Genomic DNA, 18,963 nt, shown 5'->3' on the forward strand with positions numbered 1-18,963 from the left:
GGAGGTCACAGGAGTTTTTGTCCCCTGCTACTTCTCATTTCCCTGCTCTGCCTGTTTCTAAGCAGGAGTGGCAGCGCTGCAATGGCATTAGAAAGCTGCTTTGGGAAATAATGTCTGCTTATAGCATTTCCCCCTGAAAATCCAAGGGGCAAATTGTTGGGCAGTGCCACAGCTCCTTCCCTCACTCTGAGTGTGGAAAAATGAAACTGGGAACATGGAGCTGTGTCATTAGATTTTCATGAAGTGGAGAGCTCAGCTGCACACAAGTATTTGGGTGATTACTTTGTATGTGATCCTATCTCCTCATCTTCCATATTTAATTCTACTCCACAGTTTTCTTCCTATTCTCACTTCCTGGACTCCTTCTGCCAACTTTTTCATACAGTGTTTCACAATGCAAACCTCAATAATGTGTATTTACAGTCCAGGCTACTTAAACTGATTTATTTGACTATCCCACTCTGGAAAGGCAGATATGTCTGTGAGTTTGCCATCCAAGAACTCTGCATTTGGGCAAGATATTTTGGCCAAGGCTTGGGTGCTGAGGAGCAGGTTCAGAGCTCATCTCTCAGCTGCTGCAGGGTTGGGACATCCAAGGTGTCCTGCCAGCCCTGCTGTGCTGCTGCTCCACATCCCTCCAGCGGGAGCAGGGCTGAAATCCTGCCTCTTATAAGCCACAGTAAATCAGAAGTTTCAAAATCCACCAGTTTAGCTTTCCTTAATTAAATGCATAATTCATAAGCCAGCAGTGTTCTGCCAACAGCTTCATTTTTCCACATTTCCCCCATCAACAACCCCATTCGGAAAAGATTATTTACGTTCCTTCCTCCCCCCTCAGCTCCAGCCTGGGAACAGGATGGTAATAAGTCTGCAAACTCCACTAGTTCTGTGGAGTTTTATGTTATCAGCTTCCAACATTTTAGGACTCTCATTAGAAATGATGCATCTCCAGGGAGCAATCAATGACTCTTTCTATACTCGGCTAAATCCTGCAACAGGCGCTCTTTTATTACAGCTTAAAGTTTTTTTGTGGTCTACAGTAAACCTGGAAGATGGAATAAATAATTCAGTGCAACACAACACATGTGCACATGAACATGGGCTCACACACAAGACAACCCCCCCCTGTTTCCACATTTAATGCCCATGAACTTTCAGGTGCCTGGTTAAAGCATCTTTTTGCAGAAGAAAATCTGGAGAGGGATTTTCAGCCCGAAATAAGTGATGTAGCCACGAGCTGATACGTCTTCCAGACATATTTTGCTGTCTCAGGCACAAAGTTTGCTGACTAAAGTCTGTCTGGACAAACAGACAAAGTGACTGCTGTGGGCAAAACTCTGATTTCAACTCATTCTTGGAAGGTCCCTAAACTGCAAGTTGAGAACTCTACAGAAAATGCTGAAGATTTGCAAGGTAAATACTTTGATGTGTGTTCAATTAAACAGCTTGGGATTTCTGTGAAAGAAATATCTTGGATCTGCCATCTACTCAGATTTCACCTGATAACTTCTCCTGCCAGCTGGAACCCTTGTTTTCCTCCTCACACAGACCTGCACCAAGGCAAGAAATGGGCAATAAATCCCCCCTCAGTGGTTGAACCCAACAGTTGGATGCCCAGACTTCCAGGACAGGATTAGTGCATCTAATGAGAAACTGGAGATCATTTAAAAGGCGAGCTAATACAGCAAAAAGCACTTTGGATGTTCCTCTGCCCAAGTTCTGCTGGTGGCAATCCCAGGGCTGGAGGAAGGCCTGACCCCCTCTCTAACAGGGCATCCCTGCACCTGCCACGACACCAAAAGGATTCCCAGGAAGGATCTTGAAACCGTCTGATCTTATGCAATCAAAAAGCAGATTCCTGCTGTAGGACCTGGTGATGCAGCTGAATTCTCTGTGCCAGGGCAGATTATAATAAAACTCTATTAAACCCAACTTTATGCTGTGCAGACATCTTTCAGGAGGTCAATCTGTGAATTAATTAATCAGCAAAGGAGAACCAGACCTTTTCTGTCCTGATTTCAGTTCTCAGGGGGTTCCAGTTGACTTCATTTTCCAAAGTTTCTGTGACTCCCTCCCTGCCTGTGCTCCACCATTGCTTTAGGGCCTACTGATGAATTTTCCCATTAACTGGGAATAAGCACAAGCCCCTCCTTTTCATATTTAAATCCCTTTTCCCCCCAGCCTAAGGGATATAAACACTGTATCTCTCCTAACTGCAGGTTAATCCTCACCCATCCCTAGGCCATGTTTGCCTAGAGCCTAATTCAGCTCCACCAAAATCTGCAGAAACTCTGATTTTAATTGACTTCAGTGGGAGTTGGATGAAATCTCGAGAGAAAGGAACTAAACTTTGGAGATGGAACTTTTTTCCCCCAGCTCTTTTAAGGCACAATATCAGCAATCCCTTTCACAGTGTCATTTCTTAGAAAGTTAAGTGACTACATCAACAATGTGATAGAGTAGAAAATACAATGCTGCCCTGGTAAAAGAAGTTACTATAACTTAAACTTTTCCATTTGGGGTCGATCTGAAGAATTCAGATTGTGGCAGATCCATCAGATGAGCAAAAGAAAGGAGAAAAAGTCCCATGGTATCACTTTTAGGGCCCCATTCCTTTCCATCAGTGAATCAGAGCTGGGGGAGGTGGTGCTGAGCAGAAGGTGGAAGAGGCAAAGAGGGAAGATGACAGAGATCACAACCTGCTAATGAAGTAGCTGAAATGAACTTGGAAATCCCTTCTGCCAGCTGTTTTAGGGGAAAACAACTAAAGTTACTGCTATTTTTTTAGTTTGCTCTTCAGTTTCCATTCAGCCACAGGATTTCTGGGATGGACAGCAGATGGGATCACACATCATACCTGTGATGGGCTCAGAATTATTGAGTTTCAGAGACCAGTTGGAAAGGGCTTCAGCATAAAAGGGCTTACACAAGTCACCCAGTAGCAACAGCAAAGATTTTGGGGCCTTTTTTTCCTCTATTTCGTTTTTCTTTTTTGGCTTTAACCTTCCCTCTGGAGTCACCACTTTTCATGTGATGTTGAAGATGCCTGAAGCAAGTTTTTCTACACAGATGAATTATCCCAATTTTCTTATTGCTCTTTTCACTGTGGGATGGTTTACAAAAACAAATGTGTGAGGTACAGCTCTACAGTGGGAGAAGATGCTGGAGAAGGGAGGCCTTCCAGAGATGTGTGTGGAGAAAAGCACATTGGAGTAACTTTGGGTGAGTCTTTACTTGGTGGTGCTTTAGAATTTGGTCCCAGATGGTTTCCATAAATTTTGAAGGAAATTGTTCACAGTAAAAGTTGAGCTGGTTCCAAAGATAGAGAGAAACTATGATTTATCTTTAGGCTAAAAAAATTCTGATTTATAGCCAGAGAGAATCCCTCTGATATCTGGACCTATAAAAACTGACACTATAAATACCAGAGCACTGTGAAAAGTTTCAGGATTTAGTTCACACAAACTAATAGAAGCTATTATTATCAAGTAAAAAATTGAGGATAGAAATAAACACTTATGTGCCAAGTTGTTTTCCAAGATGGGCTTCAAAAACATTAATCAGGTAATAATTTCTTTTTAATTCTGTGTAGCTATGGGACAATCAATAGCACACTACCCTTTCCACGTGGTCAGCTGATGGGACTCAGCCCAAATTAACATATTTGAACACTGGAAAATGATGTTTTCTCTCAAAAGGCAGTTTCACGTGCACCTCCTTCCCCAGCCTGAGGATTTGGCACATCCCCCCCTCTAAGCAGGTCCACAGGGCTGCTACTTCCTTAAGAGTGTTTTATTTTCCTTATGCAGCCTCAATGCAGTGGTGTCAGCACAGAGAAATCCCACAGCCTCAGCTCCCAGCTCTTCTGCACAAATAAATGCAAATGCAGGAGTGATCCTGCTGCTCCTAACAAGATTAGCAACTTCCTTAAAGCTCTGCGGGGAGCCAGCTTGAAGGGAACAGGCTTTAGATCAGCCTTCACTTCTAAGAAAATAAATGAACACCAGTCCACCCCATAGTCTGGTGTCAAGTATTACCATTTAGGCAGCAGCTTCTTAATCAGAGTAAGGTCAGGCTCGTGCGTGGCTGCAGAAATTAAGGCTCCCTCCAGCTTCCTCTACCTCACAGCTCTCTATAAAACACTGTTTTTCAACAGTTAAAAATATTACTATGTGCTGATTACACAGGGAAAACCAGCTGACCTGAAGATCTCAAGCCACAGAAGTGAGATGTTTCGGGGAACAAAAAATACCATTTACCTGCCCACCCCTGAACTCCTGAGCCTCCCTAACAAGCAGAGGGACGTCAGACCTTGAACTTTGTGAGGTGTGTTAATGAGCCTCATAAATAACAACAGCAGAGGCTGGGGCAGAAATAGGGGAGGGGAGGGAGGGTTTAGGCTGGATCGGGTAACCTGGGGCAGCTTTGCTCCGGCTTTTGAGAGCTAATTAGAGGCTATGATTTTTAGCTCGTTAACTGTAACTAATTTTTAATGTCTTAATTGATCTAAGATATAAACGTAGGTGGGTCTTTTTTTTTTTCTTTCACGCTTGTCCTAATATTTGTTCACAGCAATGTAACGCAGGTTCTCTTTTGGTTTAAGGATTTTTTTAGTACAGTTCTGGAGGAGTTTTGTTCTCTGAGTGGTCGTTTAAGGTCTAAAGCTGATGTGAAAACTGCTGGCGCAGCCCTTTTGTATTTTTTTCTTAATTTTATTTTTTTTTAGCTGACTAATATATTCTTTATTTTGTCTTCAATTGAAATAACTCATTTCTCCTCTCTAATCAAGAAAAGGTTATCAATGCAGTCTCAGTTACGAAACGTGTACAGAAAAGAAGCAGCACATCTTGTCAACTATATTGGAAAACTAAGTGTAATGACACAGAAGCTTTAAATATTTGAAACAGTTTTTTGATCATGGAAAGTGCTTTAACAGCTGAGTGACCCAATATCTGCTGAGCTTTGCTGTGAGCCCAGCAGGGAGTTTAACCACAGGTTGCTGTGGTGGAGGATTAGATAAGCCTGGTCCCTGCAGTGAAGGGTAGAAAGAGAAGTGAAACACTTCTCCAGAGACCAGAGATAGCAGAAAAACTTCTTGAGCTCTCATTTCCACCTGCCTGTTCCTACTTCTTGATGTTATAGGGGAGGAAACTTCAATTAATGAAGCCTCCCTGTTTTTTGGGGCTCCTGCCTTTCTGTCACATCTAAAGTTAGAGGAAGCAGGTCCAGGTTTTTTTTTTTAGGTTGGCAGGAGGTTTTACTTAGTGTATCTTATTTCAAAATAACTGTATTAATAACAGCTGCTTCAAACAACTGCTGCACAGAGGTTTTCTGTCTTCCTTCAAGTCATTACATTATAGGAAAGGCAATTCTTTCCCTGCTGCTGTGGTTTATCTTCCAAATTCCTTGACATCTAATTCCTGCCAAATTTAAAGTACTGTACAGAACACTTGTAGTGGGAGCTGTAAGCACAGCCAGTAATCCTTTCTCCTGCAGGTATTGTGAGTCAGGCAAGGGTTCCAATTAAAAAAAAAAAAAGACCTAAATATAAAATCTTTTCAATAAAAACAACTTCCCAAGAGTCCTGAGATGGCATATGACTTGTCAGAGTTTACACCATGTACTTCCTCCCCATGGTATATAATTTTGAGTCCTAAATACAGTGTTTATGGATGACAAAAGAAGTCGGTCTCTGTTCTTTGGAGACTTGTTATTTCAGATAATGCATTTCCCAGGCCTGTTGGTCAGCAGCTCCAGGAACCCCGTGCTAAGGGCTTTGTTCCTGGATAGCACTTTGTCAGCTCAATTAGTGTGGGGGAACTCACCTGCTAACTATCTGTTAGTTCTGAATGTTTTCTTCTACTCCTTCCTCTTTGTCAAACCATAATTTCCCCCAAAGCAAGGGGAAAAGTATATAGTTCAGTGGCTCAAGGATGGATGTGTTGCTTTTCTGTCTGTCCCACTGATGCATTTCAGGGACTCTTCCCAGCTTTTTCTGCCCTTGAGGGCCAGTTTTCACTTCATCTCCTTGATTATACACTCCTTCCATTTGGCTGGAAACACTCAGTGTTTACCCCAGTGAACTGACCCTGCCTCTCTCTTCACCACTCGAGGGCTTTAAATTGATTGAGGGGTTTCTCTCCCTCTCTGATATCCTGCATCCTCTTTGCTGATCACTGTTTACCCTCTCCTGGGAATTGGTCTGATAACTGTTTCTCTAAGAAGAACTGAGGATTTTGGAAGTAGCACAGGTAAAACTGCAGCTCCTGTGGGTGTGTGGTCACTGCCAACAGCAGGACAGAAGTCATCAAAAAAATTGTGATTTTTTTTTAAGCCCAGGACAAGACAATTTGGTAACTGTGTAATTAATATTTCCCCTTTATTATTATAATATTTGCTATTCCGAATTTCCACTCCTCTTCAGGTAGCTCTGTTAGGAAAACATCGTTCTTATTCCAGACTTCCAAAGATCTGAACCGGTTTTGTTCCGGGTTCTAACACCCCCTAAGGAGGTTTGTGAAGGTATCTGGTTCAAAACATGTAGAAGTCAAAGTTAGGAGGGGGAAAATTAAGTCTCCAAAGATCACTCCAGAGTTTCTCACTTTTGGTAGGTGCAAAAAATATTAAGAAAAAAATCCCATACATGTTCAGGCTTTTGTATTGCTCTGGAAATGCTGATGTTGGAGGTGCTAATAGAGACATAAAAAAAGGGAAAAGGAAATTTCCACCCCATACTTATGGTTGCCTCAGATGAAAATTCTGGAACACCGTGCTCAGGCCAGCCCTGATTCATTTTGTGTCACCTGGGCTTTACCTCACCCAGAAAGGAAGATGTCAAAGGTCTTACAGTGAGGAAGCAGCAGTAGGTAATGCTGGCAGATGTAAGGCACCCCCAAATCAGTTCATCAGAAAACTCCCTTTCATTCTCTATCTGAAGCCCTGAAAATCATCAAGAAACCTGATCTAATCAGCCCTCCTTTAATCAGGCACTTTAGCTCTCCAGAAGCCCCTTCCAATCTAAATTTTTTTATGATGATCAGGAGGCAGAAAATCAGGTATTCAAGAGCAGAAGAGAAATCTAATGTGTGTAATGTGGGATTCCAATTAGAGCATTGAAGTAACAAGCACCAAAAGGCAAAAAAAAAAGCCTTTCCATTCAGACCTGAAGTGGTTTTGATGCAGGAGGAATTGCTGATGGCTTTTCTTCTGCCATTCCATGTGGGTGATATGGATATCACAGATGGTCTTTGAGGCCTCCATGCTTTCTTTGCCACGTCACACCCAAAGAACAGTGACACCTTCTAGCCCCTCAAGTAACCAAAGAATAATAAAAAGGGACCTCTAAGAAGTGTCATTTGAAGAAATGAAATCCAGATTTGTTGTAAACCCATGCACAACTTAAATTCCAGTGCTAGCCAGGCAGGGAATTGCCTGGGCTGCTCCCAGTGTAGATTATCCATCCTACCTCCATGGTGTGGGGGAGGCCCACAGAGCAGGACCACTCCTTGTCCTTCTCTCACCGACACCGTGCTCCTTGTCCTTGCTTCAAAGCTTTCCAGATCTTGAGAGAGAAGGGGAAAACAAGACCTGGTTATCATTCTGTCAGATTTAACTGCTAATCCCATCCTGATAAATCCATTAAAGCAACAGATCCACACATTCAGTGGCACGAGGTGAATTGAAACGCTGCACAGAAAAACAGCTCATCCAACCTCTTATCATGGGATTGTTAAGGTTGGAAAAGACCTCCAAGATCATCCATTCCAACCATTATCATCCAGTCCTTTGGTAGTCCCAAGATACTTCCTCATAAATCAGTTCTACTCTAACCCCAGGAGTCTGTATTTCTGATTTCTCCTTGCCAAGCCAGTGCATTATTCCATTACTTTCTCCAGCATCATTTTTTGGAACTCACAAGACTCTTAAACTACAGGAGTTAGGAAAAAAAAAAAGAAAAAAGAAAGCATTTTGTGGTGTTTCCTTTTGTATAGAAATAAGAAGCAGGTGTGTTCCTCTATATATACAAGTGATAATTAAACCTCACCAGGGCTCCCACAGAGTGGATGTTTAAGTGATGATAAAGGTATGTTGTCTTCTTAATGAGCCTGCTCTGTCCCAAACTGGCTGCAGCACCTGGATGGATTTTAATTGACTTGAAATTTAGCACTGGTTTTAAGGGGGAGAAAGAGGGTACTTTCATAGGAGATAATGTGATGCTTTAGGGAAATCTCCTGTAAAAACATGTCCATGCCCATGCCCCATAGGTGATTTTTTATGGCTATTAATGTCTATTTTTTAAACAAATCTAACACCACACTCAGTCTCTTCTGCTTTCTCACGTTTCACTGAGATGCTGAAGAATTATTGGTCTGATTCCCTTTAACTAATTCAATCACCAAACATGGCACAATAGATGTACTCTAAAAAAAGCGATTATTTCCTTTTCTCACCCTTATTTGTCAGAGTCATTTGGGAAACGACTGCTTGAAATACATTCAAATTATGCTTTAACAAAATAAATATCTGCTTCCCCTTAAATCTCTTTATACCACAGTGGCACAAACTGCTTGCCCTAAGCTTATTTTATTTACCTTGCTGCAGATTCTTGTTTCAAACAATTGTTCCATTTTTCATCAGCTGAACAACACCCTGATCCAGAGTTCAATAGGGAGGAACAGCTCTCGTTGGTCAAAGCAATAACGATTTCTACCTGCCCAGGCTCAGCTATTTATGTCAATATATCAATTTTCTCCCCCTTAGTTGAACTTTACACAGTTAATTTTTCTTTTTTTCTCCTCTTCGTCTCCTGGATATTGGTCTCCTATGAAGACTTTGTCTCCTCAGAGGGGACTGAATTGAATTAACCAGCTGTAGCCCCTCCTTGTGCTGTCACAGCCACAATAGATGGCTCCTGTCAATACACTGGGAAAGTGGTTGAAACTCTGATGTTCTTTTAATTGCCTGCTGGACAGTTCTCTGTCTGCCTTGCACTCTGGGTAGTCAAAAGAGGGGGGAAAAAAACCCAACAAGAAAGACCAAGAAAAATAGGGAGAAAAAAATTATTTAGTTGTATTCCACCCTGTAATACTAATTGAAAGAGAAAACTGTAATATGGTTAATTAGAGTTTGGTTTTGTACCCATCCTGGTCCAGCCTCTGAACTTGTGGATTTATTTATTTATCTGTTTTGAAAATTCAGTCTGAGAGAATTTACCATCTCATTCTTTTCTTTCCTGTGGGTTCAGTGTTTTCTGAGAAGGAAAAGGCCAGCACAAAATACTGGTGTGGAAAAGTGGTCCCTGGGACAACTGCCAAAGGCTTTGGATGGGGATTTGCTTGGGATGGTTGCCCTGAGGCTTTGTGCTCTGGGAGAAGGGGTAAAAGGACCCTCAAATTATCCTATTTTTATATTAAATTAAAAAAAAAGTTGGGAAGGTGCTAAGTATTCAGATTCTTTAGGATTCAGGAAGGGTCACGTCTCCTTTTGCCATCACTTTCCTTGAGCTGCTAATACAACACAAACTGCAATTTCTACTTAAAATGTGAGTTAAGAAATACCCAAAAAACCTCTTGAGCAGTATGGAAAATCTGTGCAGCCTAAATAATGCTTTCCAATACTTTTCACTAAGGAAAATCAGGCCTATTTTTTTTGCTGAGAACACAATTTCATTTATGAGACACCCAAGAAAGGAGGAGGGGGGGATAAAAAGGTGCTGTGCAGGAGCAGGAAAAGGTTTTCATGACAATTGAGAATTAACTATGTAATACTTAACTCTGAAATTGGAATAGGTTTTGGGAAGTAATGAGTTGCTGGTAGCAATTTTTAGTTTAATGGCCCAATATGTCATGTTATCATTTTTACTCTAATTTCAGGTGGTGTCACCTGTCTGTGTTTCTCCATTAAAACCGTGACAAGTGGCCCTGACTTGAATAATTAAAAAGCAGTAGATCTCTCAGGGGGTCCACTGTTTCACAGGTAACAGGACTACTTTTGGTTATCTCATAGATTCATGGAATGGTCTGGGTTGGGAGGGACCTTAAATCCCATCCAGTGCTTCCACCAGCCCAGGTTTCTCCAACCTGGCCTTGGGCACTTCCAGGGATGGGGCAGCCACAGCTTCTCTGGGATCCTGTGCCAGGGCCTGCCCACCCTCACAGGGAAGAATCTCTTCCCAAAATCCAACCTAATCCCACTCTCATTTTAAAGCCACGTGGGGAAAAAGTTGGGTTTGCTTTTTTGACCTCCACTTTTCAACCTTGAGCATCAAAATCTCTCTGCAGGAGTTTGAGCTCTTCCCCAGCATGTTTGTAGTTGAGTTCTGCAAACCATCTTGGATTTTCCAGGGCTGGAGAGAAGATTTTCATCCCTTAGTCAATCACAGTGTAAGAAAGGAGCTATGGAGGCACATAAACAGTTATTTAATCTATTCATCTCCCTCATGACAGGCACAACCACATGATTTCCTTATTTAACCCATTTTTAAAGACTTCTAGGGGTAGAAATTTTCTTTAGGCAGCCCATTCAAGTGCTTGACTCTGAAGTCTTCATCACACTGCATCTTTTACAAACTCTCACCCTCCCAAATTTCATAGGCTTAGATAGAGATTATCTTTTTTTCTATATTAAATTTATTTTGACAGATAATTGTGCAAAGTGAATTTATTCAGTGTCTGTCTCTGCAACAAAGAATCGTTGCAGAATAAAATTTAAAAAAAAAAAACAACTTCCAAGAGAGCAAAGCAAAGGAAAATAAAGGAAAAAAAATTCATTAGTGTTTCTTTGTCTTTATTGGACCCTTTATCCAGGCAGGCAGCATCTCCCGTGGATTATTATGACACCACATTCAGGTGGTTCAGTAATGAGTTATGGAATTGTGTCCCTTTGTTATGAATCCAGGGGGATAAAGAAGAGTTGGACCATCAGAAATAATGTTTCTATTTTGTCCAAAGATTCCTTCATCTGTTTCCCACCCCATGGGTTTGTGTGTATTTTCAATTATTACTTACAAGCTAAAATGTGTTAAGTAGACATAAAAAAATTACCTGAGTGTGAATATAAATGTAGATATTCTATTTTTTTCCTTGTTATCCTGCAATTCTGACTGCTCTCAAAACCACTTCTCTTTGCCCTGGGTGGGAATTTACCCCAACAGAGCACAACCAGTGATCTCCTGTTCCCTAGCACAGCTTTATAACATGACATGACATAATCTAATAAAGCATAATGTTGCTTGTCAAGAAGAGTATCAAATAAGAGCTCTAAGATCAGGTGTTTGGCACACATTTAGATTGCTAATATGCATTTAGGAATAGGCTGACTATTTAACAGATGGTATATTTGCTAACGTCAGTGTTTCTGCAGAGATCTATAAATAAATTATCACCTCGTTCCTACATAATTCCTTTCATTCTTTGTCTGTGTTTATCTCACTTTAAGAACAACGAGTTCTCTCGCACTCTGTTGCTCTCTCAGCTGCGAGTTTGAACAAAAAAACAACTTTTTTTTTTTTAATTTTGTTTTTTCCCCCCCAGATCTGCGCATGTTGGCAGACTGTTGGTACAGAACAATTAATCAGCTGGGTGTGATAATGAGGTCAGGCTGAGCAAAATGCTCAGATGAACAGGATTCTTCCCAGTGGAAGGTGGGAATTTTGGACTCAGCTGTGTGTGGCACGCATGGGAACTTTTGCAGAGCTAAGTGAGGAAGGGCTGTGCTCAGAACACCCAAAACAAGTGGCATTTTGTGGGAATGGAGTTAGGGAATGGCAGGGCTTTCTCTGATAAAAGTGGGAATACTCAAAGTGAGGGAGGTTTTCGGAATGAGGGGAGGGATGGGGAGAATGTGTAATCCAGTGGTACCTCAGTGGGGTCAAGGATGTTATTATGGAATTCCAGGATGGTTTGGGTTGGAAGGGACCTTAAAGATCATCCAGTCCCACCCACTGCCACGGGCAGGGACACCTTCCACTAGACCAGGTTGCTCCAAGCCCTGTCTGATTGCCGACTGTATCATTAATATATTCATTCTAATATCATCAACAACCACTATTACACACATCTGGGTTCCTTTTACAAACTTTTTTTTAACATAAAACTGCCTTGCAGATGTTCAGAGTGGCAGATTTAACTGTCCAGCAGAATGTCTGAAGATTTCCAGATGCCTGAAGATCCCAGTTTTCCTGGGATTAGGAGAGCTGCTTCTTAAATATATCTGATAGGAACAAAAACCTAATCGAAAGTAGCAACTCATCCATTTCAACCTCACAATCATGTGTTTGAAATTCCTGAGCTTCCTCAGTAGCACTTCCAAACCAGGCCATCTTAAGAAGGAACACAGGACAGCTCTGCATTACTGAGAAGCACAAAAATAAAAGGAAACTTGGGTGTTTTAATACATGAAATCGTTACAGACAATTAGAGAAACTCCAATTTATCACCTTGCATAATTACAACAGTTCATCTGAATTAATGCAATTTCATGCTTTCTTGAACTTTTGATTTTATTTCATTTTTTTCTCCCTCCTCATAAATGTTTCGTCATTGCATAATCCCAAATATTACGGTCGGAATTACTCGGATTTGGAATGTGCAGGGAATGTTAAGGCAGCAGCAGGAAGAGCTCTTTACAAATCAACCCTGCCCCCCCCCCCAGCCAAATCAATAACACTGCTCCCATTTCCACGTGGCTGGGGCAGATTGGGTCCTGTCACTGGTGTTGCAGTTTGTCCTGTGTCCCTTGCTGCCTGTGACATTTTGGGTGGATCACAACAGGAATTTTTTTTTTTCTTCCAGATTTTGGGTTTGTTTTTAGTTCTTTCACATACAGGAAGTCCCAAAAATTCTGGGACTAAAGCCCTTTTATATACAAACTGTGCCTGTTCACCCCAGAAAACCTCCTGAGCATCAAGACCTGTCTCTTGTTCCTCTTCAGTGTGGTTGCACTGAATTGCTGTGTAGGGGACCGGTACCTTTTGCAGGTGTGTGGTATGGAAATATCCTTCTTTCCCCTTATATCTCCCAAAGGAATGGCTAATCTCATCTCCTACAACTTTTCACTGGAAAGTAAACTCTCCTTTCCAGCTTTCAGAACTCGCTGAACAAACCCTCTGACAGTTCCTTTGTCTGGGTAATACTGTCAATACATTAATCTTTTCCTGTTAGCATCTAATCTCAATTTTTTAAATGTTCTAATTGATTTTCTGTGAATTCAATTCGGAGATGAAGAGGGGTGTTATCTCTAATTAAGGTGTCTGAAAGCCGCTTAGCAGCTCCCATTTCCTCCTCTTCAAACACTTGCACTTTCTTCTCAACACCTGCTGAGTTCTCTGCTCCTTCCCCTCTCTGAGCCTTGAGGCATCTCAGGTCTGCAGGGTTTGAAGCTCAATCAGCCTGGGCAAGGCCTGAGTGTCTCCTTTCACCAGGACAGGTTAAAAATCAACTGTAATTCCCACTTTTGTTCTCATTTTCCACCTGAGGTGAGCACTGCATCCCACTCTGGTTAAAAGGGAAAGCTGCCCTGTCCCCCCCAATTCCTGCTCCTCTCAGGCTGATGGAGCAGCTTTCCAAAACAAGAGGGAAAAGGACAATCACTGGGTCTTGTCCTTCTCCAAAGCTATGTAATCAGCCAAGGACCTTCATCAGTGCTTCTTTATTTAGTTAAATTGCTTTGGAGCTTCCAAGGGAGAGGACCTGTAATTTCCACATTAGGATGCACACGGGGCCCGGGGTCTTCAATTCAGCTTAAATGACATGAATAGCCAATCCAGGCACTAATTTTCAAGGTGGGGAACAATAATTTCTGCCACAGCCTGATTGTCTTTTTCAATTAAAGAGTGAAAATGCCCTTTACAAAGTAATATCAAGCTTCTCTAGAGGAAAAAATGGAAGGTCACAATTAAATTAAACAGGGAGGGTGAGGTGGGAGGAAAAAAATAAACCTTAGCTGGTTTGATTTTTGTTCATGCACCAAGAAACTCAGAGCTGGTCTACATCTGGTTTTTGTTATATTTCCCCCCCTTTTTACAGAGTTAGCAGCATAAAATATTAAAGTTCTCTTGTGAACTGAGCCCAGGACTTGCACTGAGCAGTAAGTGTTGATGCAGCCTTAGGGCTCTTACTCCAAAGCCCATCTGCGGGCCAGAGGCACAGCTGAGGAGCTGCCCCTCTCCCAGGGAGGGGGATGTAAGGAATACATTTTTAATATTTGATATTCCCGAGGAGTTTTCTCGCTTGTCACGGCACAGTTCACTTGGCACTTGTCAGCACCGCAGTCACTTCGCCGTCTGCAGGAGTTTGCTCCAGATTGGAGAGCTCTTAAAAGCAGATTTCTCTTCCTGGGCTGAACCTCCAGGGCCAGATTTATCCCTGCCAGAACTGCACCTGTTTGACTGTCTTACACAGGAGATGGCCCTGGGTCAAATGTCGACTTGGATGGTAATTCTTATCCAAAACTTTCTTTCCTTTATATTTCCCCTGCTCCCACCTGTTTTTTGAGTACCTGGAAATGAGTCATGAACTATTCCCTTCTCATGGACCTCGACCTGGTTGTTGGCAGGGGGGAGCTGTACCCTGGTCCTGCAGGAAGAACCTCTTGCCTCCATGTCCAAGGTTCTGATGGTCACAGGCTACTAATTCCTTTTTATAAAACTTGTGCCAACATGATAATAATACATACAATTAAAAAAAAAAAACCAAGGAAGAGAGAGCTTTTACACACTGCTGGAAGTGTGTAACAAGGATGTCTGTGCACATCCCAGCTTGTTTCCAAATTCCTGCCCAGCCCTTTGGAGATCTTGATCCAGCACAGGATTAGTTCTTGCAGAATCAGCCTGTGTTGCCTCCAGCTTTATCTCCCTCATCTCAGCTGCAAAGCCCTCCCAGAAATCCTTCCAGCGGGAATTTCAAGATTTCCCCGAGGGAAAGACGCAGAGGATTTTGGAATCTTGTGAGTGGGATTTCAGGTGTAGTGGCCATTATTTGTGGTTGTTTCAGGAGCGTTTAGAAATGGATATTTACAGCTCAGGGCATTCCCTGTGCCAGATGTGGTTTGCCTGCTGAGAAAAGCTGTGCCTATGACCTCATTCCTTCACTCCATGGAAAGCCCCAGTGACACCCTGGTCCCCCTTCTGCAACACAAGCTACAGAATAGAGAAGTTCATTTGTACCTTAAACCCCTGGCATTACACAGGATCAACCTTCACTGCAGAAATAATTGATGAATTTCATTATTTTTATTCCCTCAAAACCTCTGCCATGGGTTTTTTGTCACTCCAAAGAATGAGGAAGCTCAGGTGAACATCATGGATATTCCACTCAATAATTTCTTGGAATCTGTGTCATATTGTCTGCAATGAAAGCAGAGTAGATAAAAAAGAAAATCACCCAGACTGCAAATGCAGACTTGGTTTATCCTTCCAAAATATTACATTTTATCAGTCAGAATCTGGCAGCTGCAGGACCGGTGGAGGGTTTGTTACCCACCATATCTCAATCACATATATTGCTTTTTCAATACAGCCTGCAATGGGTTGATTTAGGATAAACACTTTTAAAGGAACTATGGGAGGGTAAGTAATAGAGAACTCAGAGATAATCTGGAAAGACTTATATGTTCCCTATTACTACTTTATCTGTAATGCTCCTATTACAGATTACAACACCTCTATAATGTATAGATACATTACTTATCTCCATAGATAAAACCCTTCCTTTTATAATAAGTTTAAGCAACTAACCTATGGAATAAAGCAGATTTAACCAAGTGTTCTGATACAGCATTGCCTTGAACTTTGTGGTTAAACACCCCGAGAGAGAGATGTTTAAACCATCTGAGGGGCAGAAAAATATAGTTTCTGATGCTGCTTGGTCTGCTAGGACATAAAACAAATGGGAAATGTTGTTACCACGAGCTGCAGGTTGTGTGTTTAACAACAGACAGCAGGCCATGAGTGCATTGAGTGTCCTGGGCTCTCAGAACATGGAGAAGACTCAAACTTTTAGGGAGTGATGGAAAAAGCAAACCCCCTTCGTTGTGCAGACGTGCCCACATCTTCTGTTTTAAAGATTCCAGGCTGTTCTTTCAGTCATCAGGGATGGCAGGAGATTTGCATAATCCTATTCTTGTGCTGTCTGAGCTTTAAAATAGAAGCTGCTATCACCCTGCCTTGTCCTGTCAGCAAGCAGGTGGAACCCTTCCAGCCTTCCAGCTCCAGCTCTGGTGAGTGGTGGATGCTCCTGCTTTTCCTGTGAGAGCCTCTGCGTGCACAGAATTCCACAAATAAATAAATCCTGGGGGGCTCAAGAGAGATGCAGCAAAATAAGCTGAGTGTAGTGAGGTCTTGCAGCCTTTGGGGTCTTTGAGTGCATCACTTCAGTGGTTCTCTGCAGATGTTCAGCTCAAAGTGGCCTTGAAGGACACACAGTGTCCCACTTCAGAGCAGGCAGGGCAGAGTACAGACCCCCTCCAGCAATGCCTGTCAGGTTCTCACCGGGTTTTTACATGGAAATGTTGTGAAAAAGAGGGGGGAAGAAAAGAAAATATGCCTGAGGCTGCTGGGTCTGCTCCATGGAGAGCATCCATTAAGCAAAGGCCTTGATGTGGACTCCCCACCATGGGAAGTGCTGCAGGGAGAGCTGGAGCGCTGGCACAAAGTGTCCACAGCAATCAGAACTGAGAAATGGAAGTTCTCTTTCTTTTTACTCCAGGCAGAAGTTCGTCAAAACACGGGGTTGATTTCCGAGTAACAAACTGATTTCTTGGAATATTCCTGGAACTCATTCCCTTCAGAACTTGGCACTCCAGCTCCCCACACCCAGGGAGGGTGGCTGCTGCTGCTGCTGCTGCACTTAGATTGGATTCTGTACCTGCAGTTAGAAGCTCAAAAGGCAATTTTGAGCTGTAAGTCTATTTAGTGACACATGGAGAGGTGACAGCAGCATTTCCACCCTCCAGACGGGATCGATCTGCACTGAGGGTCCCTGCTATGGGCTGCATTTTGTCCTCACCTGCTCTCAGGAAGATTCAGACCTTGAGGAGCTGCCAGGACCACCAGGAGGGCTGTGCAGAGCCTGGAAAGGAGACTTTAGTAGCTGATTCTCCATAGATCTGCAAGCTGAGATGTGTTTCTGCATGAGGGGAAGTGGGGTTGAAACAAGGTGAGCTTTAAGGTCCCTTCCAACCCAAACCATTCTGTGATTCAGAGTGGCTTTAAACTTATCCTAAAGAGGATAAGGGAACGCAGTAAATAGTGTAAAACTGGGGGATGTGTCTTTGATGACGAGCTGCTGCTGGCACTGCCAAGCTGAGCTCTTCCTCCTGTTTGCTCTTGTTATCAGCTGGTCCTCCCTGAGTGCTTGTTGAACACTGAACTGAGCGCTTTATGCCTCCTTTTGAAAAAGAAAGGCCTTTCCAGGGCTCACTCTTGCACCCCTGGCTGCCAGGTGATCAGTATGCCAGCCCTCACCCTGCTGATGAATTAACAACCAGCTCAAAGACCCAGAGAGCTTCCCTCAAGGTGGTAGTTACAACATCCAGCACACCTTTTAATCAAATACAATTGTTACACAGGGATTTCTGGACACACAGAACAACAGAACCAATCCAGGAGTGGTTTTTAGCCTAAAATTCATGCAAGGCCAGCCTTTGCAAATTCAGCCTATCTGATCTAAGCTGATTGATTTTTCCATTTTCTGTTTCAAAGCATATACCGGGAGTGAAAAGGGTTATGATACGTGGAGGCATTGCTGGATTGCTTTGTGATGTTTCTGCAATTTGTGTGCAGTGGAAGGTAAATAACACGATGAAGTAATCAGATGAAAAGTGGGCTTTCATGCTGGCTGAGCATCTCCCAGACATCCCTCTAACAGGGCTCTGCTAACGCTCAGCCTGTCACCATCCAGCAAACACCAAATGGATTTGATTGGGTTTAATACATTTCTTCCCTAAAATGGTTAAATGCTATTTTTTTTTTTTTTTTTGGTTCAGAATGGCAAAAACTCTGTCCTGGAGGAATTATTGCCTCTAAGTTGTTGTTTCAGCAAAACTGTGTCATCTGCCTACGACAAAAAGCAAGTGAGAGCTCTTGGGAGCTGGAGATTTTATTCCAAGTGCTCCAGCACTCTCATCCCCACTGCTACGAGCACATCATCACTGGCCAAGAGGAGGGAGGATGTGAGGATTAGAGAAATGCTGTTGAGAATAAGCATCAAGCAAAACCCTTGAGCACCACTTAGAAAACATGAGACTCTGGTTGGAGCCCAAAAAGTCCAAGGAGAAATCCTTTCTGGTCTGTAGCATTGTGGGGAGCTTTAAAATACATGGTCTAATGGCCCCACTGTGTGCCCTCCTGGGTGGTTCAGGGCAAAAGGACAAATTCTAGGCATGAATTTAAATTTTTTGTCGTTGTTACTCAGAATTCATGGTTAATAATGGGGGCCTGAGGTCTGAGAAAGCCACAATCATGGCAACTTCTACCAGTGATGGTAGAACAATTTGACTGTGAATCTTTTTTAAGATCCCTAGGCAACAAGATGCTTTCAATTAATATCAAATTTTCTGGGTTTATGCCCTGTATTATTATGAATTAGGTGCAAACATGATTCTTTTTCATGGTGGAGCACTTTTTTATCCTAGTTTAATTGCACATCCTATTTCTCCTGCATATCTCCTAATGTCTCTGTTACAGATGTGTACAGGAACTAAAAGAACAACTAACAGCCTGGACAGGCTGTTTCACTGCAGCTACTTATGGGGATTTCCCTCAAGACCAGTTGTTTGCACACAGTTATTTTTGCTTAAAACTGAGGAAATAATTAAAACAAATCCCCTGCGTGCCTTGGGAGGAAATTCTGGTTGAAGCTGCATCGAAGCATTTTCTCTAAAAGGTTTTTTTTGGGGTTTTCTGGTTTGTTTTTTTTTTTAAGGCATAAAATGCCTTAAGAAAAATGCCTTGGGAAAAATGTCATC

At 42.4% G+C, this 18,963-nt stretch overlaps 1 protein-coding gene across 3 annotated transcripts in view; it reads right to left on the reverse strand.

The window, feature by feature from the left end:
* CNTN6 (contactin 6) overlaps nucleotides 1-18,963 on the reverse strand; it is a 124,511-nt gene that overhangs the window by 51,243 nt on the left and 54,305 nt on the right. For all 3 annotated transcript variants that reach the window (XM_050313248.1, XM_050313247.1, XM_050313246.1), the window contains one exon: nucleotides 7,466-7,561. In XM_050313248.1, coding sequence (XP_050169205.1) covers nucleotides 7,466-7,561 — 96 coding nt within the window. The remainder of the gene's footprint in view (nucleotides 1-7,465; nucleotides 7,562-18,963) is intronic.

The sequence above is a fragment of the Myiozetetes cayanensis genome, unplaced genomic scaffold (genome assembly GCF_022539395.1).
Source record: "Myiozetetes cayanensis isolate MyiCay16 unplaced genomic scaffold, myiCay2020 scf18, whole genome shotgun sequence".
Lineage (NCBI taxonomy): Eukaryota > Metazoa > Chordata > Aves > Passeriformes > Tyrannidae > Myiozetetes > Myiozetetes cayanensis.